This window comes from Nanorana parkeri, unplaced genomic scaffold (genome assembly GCF_000935625.1).
Source record: "Nanorana parkeri isolate BGI_ZX_2015 unplaced genomic scaffold, ASM93562v1 scaffold1000, whole genome shotgun sequence".
NCBI lineage: Eukaryota > Metazoa > Chordata > Amphibia > Anura > Dicroglossidae > Nanorana > Nanorana parkeri.
In genome coordinates, this window is record NW_017307268.1 from 612,887 (window position 1) to 616,743 (window position 3,857).

A 3,857-nucleotide genomic window follows, 5' to 3' on the forward strand; every position below is an offset into this window, starting at 1 on the left:
AAACCCTGAGGCATTCTAGACCGAGCTTATACAGGTCTGAAGACCCTTTCCTGGCCCCTATATGATATCATTGGAGGGAGTCACATGCTCCTGCATACATGGAAGTACTAGGTATTTCCTTTACCTCCCCTCCCCCCAATGCTCCAGCACAAAATACTGTGGGCTAAAGGTAAAGGGTTTCTCCTCCCAATGTACGGTGGCACCAGCTCCTGGCCCTCACAGTCAACCTAGTTTGCACAAACTGAGGCCCCATATGGGGTCCCTGGCGCAGACATCTCTTGTGTTTTGTGGTTTCATTTTTAGTTTTTTTGGATTCAAACAATTCTTCTTTTGTCTTCCACCCAGTTCCAGTACATTGACGCCGATGGCAACCCCGTCCATGTGGTTCAAATGACATTCCTCAAGCTCCTAAGCGCAGTAGGCCGGCAGAACCTGACTTATAACTGCCAGCAGTCTGTGGCGTGGTACGACATGTCGAAGGGAAATCACGAGCAGTCGGTAAAGCTGAGGGCGGACAACGAGGAGGTGCTCAGCCACAGCCGCACACCACAAATACAGGCGTTATATGACGGGTGCCAAGTAAGTATCTGGGGGTCATGGAAATGTTTAAGTAAGTGGAGGTGTAGGATTGTTTTACAAAGGCCTTCAATGATACTTATGGTTGGTATCGGAAAGCCCAATTGTTTTATTGATGGGCCGGGTTTTAGTCCTGCCATTATCAGCGAGTGTTAATCCTTTTGTATAGCCGGCCGGGAACATTGACCTTGCTACACTAAAATCTAGGCAATCTTAGCATTACAACATGGACAACTGGACTTGTAGACAATCAGAAGATTGGATCTTTCAGAAGGCTAGGCCATCAAACCTGAGAACATTCCCAGGAATAGTTGTAGCCATTGACAGTCCTAGTAATACAACGTCCCATATTCAGTCATGATAGTAGCCTACTTGAAGGGTGACGTCCTGTTTTGATGGCTATTGGCTTCAAACGGGTTTTGCATTCCCATACAAATCTATGCTGGTGCAAAACCTGCTTGAGGCAGGTCAAATGCAAATCAGAAGGGGGTCAACTCAGTGGCGTCACAAGGTGGGTGCAGGGGGGGCAGCCCGCCCCTGGGTGACACCATTGGAGGGGTGACACTAAAATGATTGACAGTCATTTTGGTGTCACCCCCCTCTGAAAAGTCAGGCACTCGGTCATGGACCGAGAGCCCGACAGTTCCGGGAGAGAGGAGGGGACCCGGCGGCGTACCTTATCCCGCCGGGTGACTGTCCCCTCCTCTCTGTGCCGGAGTCCATCACCAAGATGGCCAACGGCAGGCATCAATAAGATCGCCGCGCATGCGTGATGACATCACGAGCATGCACGATGACATCACGGCGGGGTGTCACCCAGTAACTGCTCCGGGTGACACCCAGCCTCGGTACGCTCCTGGGGTCAACTGCAGGTCATATGCCGCTGTCAACGAATTATGAATGATCTCAAGAGTATCTCAAACTGATGGCTCTTTGACAAAGCCCAACACAGACTAACCTGAGACCATCCGAGACCCAAGCTGGACAATTCCCAGGAGCCAGATAGCCAATTTGCTTAGAAATACGATGGCAAGCTAAACATTCTGAGCATTGTCTTCTTGACTGTTCACTGGCTTTTTAGGTGCTTATACACTGAGCGGCCAGATTATTATGACCCCCCCCCCCCCCCCCAAATATAATAATCCGGCCACTCGGTGTATATAATAACCCGCTCACTCGGTGTGTAATACTCCAGCCACTCAGTGTATATTTGGGTTTTGAAATGGGGCTCTTGGTGAACAATTGTAATGCATGCCAAATGACCCCCAACTGCCAGATCAGAACAACATATCCAAAGGAAGAAAGACCTTCACAGTCCAGCCAAGCCTTCTGGGTGAGCCGCATCAGGAGTTTCAGTAGCCCTGCACCACCACCCAGTAGATCCCAAAAACCTGAGAATATTAGAATGAAGGTGTTATAATAATCAGCGAACCATTCGGACTTGCTGGGCAATCTCCGTAACTTATTTCTTTCTTCCTTTCCGTTCCCGCAGCTCCGTAAAGGTGCAGAACGAACGGTACTGGAGATCAACACCTACAAGGTGGAACATCTACCCCTCAGGGATGTCGCCGTCAGCGACTTCGGAGACAGCAACCAGAAGTTTGGCTTCGAGCTCGGGCCTGTCTGCTTTAACGGCTAAGAAAACCAATGAGAACCAAAAGAGAAAAAAAAATCGAAACCTAAAAAAAAAAAAAACTCCTGAAGCATTTTGCTGCCCAAGAAAGAAGAACTTTTTGAGTTTCATGGCCAACTAACAAGGACACTTCCACTGGTCGCCACCGGCAAAGATTTATCTTACGTGCTTTTATTTTTTTGAATTCGTGTTATATATTTTCATACAGCATTGAAAGTGGGGAAAAAGTCTACGGCACGACGGTCACTGCGCAGTTGCTGAAAGAGCTCCTAAGGATCATTTGTGTTCGGTATTCAGGATATTCTGTCCCCTCGAAAATCTGAGGCATGCCGGGTTTTGCACACTGGAACATCATCAACCGAACCGGATGTTTCTCGTGGCACCCCTTTTTCATGGAACTTGCTGACACAACGTTTTTTGATTGGCTCAGGGCCATAGTCAGTCATACACTGTCTCCTTTCTCTTCAGATCCTGGATGTGTCCTCTTTCAATGTCACATATACATTATTTCCAGATCCCGGTCTGTAAATGGTTATGAGTAGATGCATTAGGCTCCCCCCCCTCAAGAAAAGTAAATGTATTGTATATTGTGTATATATATATATATATATATGGCTTCCCAAATTCCCTTTAATCATAAAAATTAGGGATGCACCGATACCGATACTAGTATAGGTGCCGATACCGAGTATTTGAGTGAGTACTCGTACTCGCCCAAATGCTCCGATACCTAACACGAGTACAGGAAGCCGGGCTGCGCATCATTACACGCTGCCCGGTTTCCTGATTGGCCAGGAAACGGCTCCATGTTCTCTCGTCACTTGTGATGAGAGAGCACGGAGCCGACTTCCCGGCCAATCAGGAAGCCGGGTAGCGCGCAATGACGTGCTGCCTGGCTTACCGATTGGTCAGGAAGCTAGCAAATCCGGAAGCCGGGCGCCGTGTAATGACGCAGCGCCCGGCATTCTGATTGGCCGGGAGGCCGGCGTCATGCTCCCTCGTCATCTCATGAATCATAATATTAAGAAAGTGACCTTAAAGCATTAGTTTATATTGCTTTAGAAAAAATGTGACCTGCCCCTTTAAGAAAAAGTATCGGTATCGGTAATTGGTATCGGCGAGTACTTGATCAAAAGTATCGGCACTCGTACTCGGTCTTAAAAAAGTGGTATCGGTGCATCCCTAATAAAAATGGGCTCTGTGTATTAAGGTAAAAGGAAAAATATTAAGTATTTGCTTTTTTAACATTTATATATTCTTATCAAGTATCAAACCCCCAGATCTGGTCTTCTTGTATATCACGATAGCTCCTGCTATACAAATCCCCTTTTTTTCTCCTGATAATTGCTACGGAAACATCACAAAAGCCTCATAGGAACCATATTCCAGCCCAGCAACAATCTCATTTGCTTCCAGGAACAATTACATTAATACACAGAGGCCTTCAGGACATGGCCATGACATTGACAATCCTACACGCTCCATCTCTACATACTGCATCCCTTCTTCAATGTGTTTTGAAGGATTTCTTTACCAATCTCAAGGTCCTTCCTTTCTAGAAGATAAGTTGCCTCTTGATGTTGTCTTCTGCCAACATGTTCAGATGTCACAAATGCATTATTTTAGGTTTTTTTTTTGGGGGGGGGGG

General features: G+C 46.9%; 1 protein-coding gene across 1 annotated transcript in view; it reads left to right on the forward strand.

The window, feature by feature from the left end:
* The window catches only part of COL5A3 (collagen type V alpha 3 chain), a 26,865-nt gene extending 24,650 nt beyond the window's left edge, over nucleotides 1–2,215 (forward strand). Inside the window, exons 19-20 of the mRNA XM_018567027.1 lie at nucleotides 346–579; nucleotides 2,069–2,215. Coding sequence (XP_018422529.1) covers nucleotides 346–579; nucleotides 2,069–2,215 — 381 coding nt within the window. The remainder of the gene's footprint in view (nucleotides 1–345; nucleotides 580–2,068) is intronic.
* Nucleotides 2,216–3,857: the final 1,642 nt, after the last annotated feature.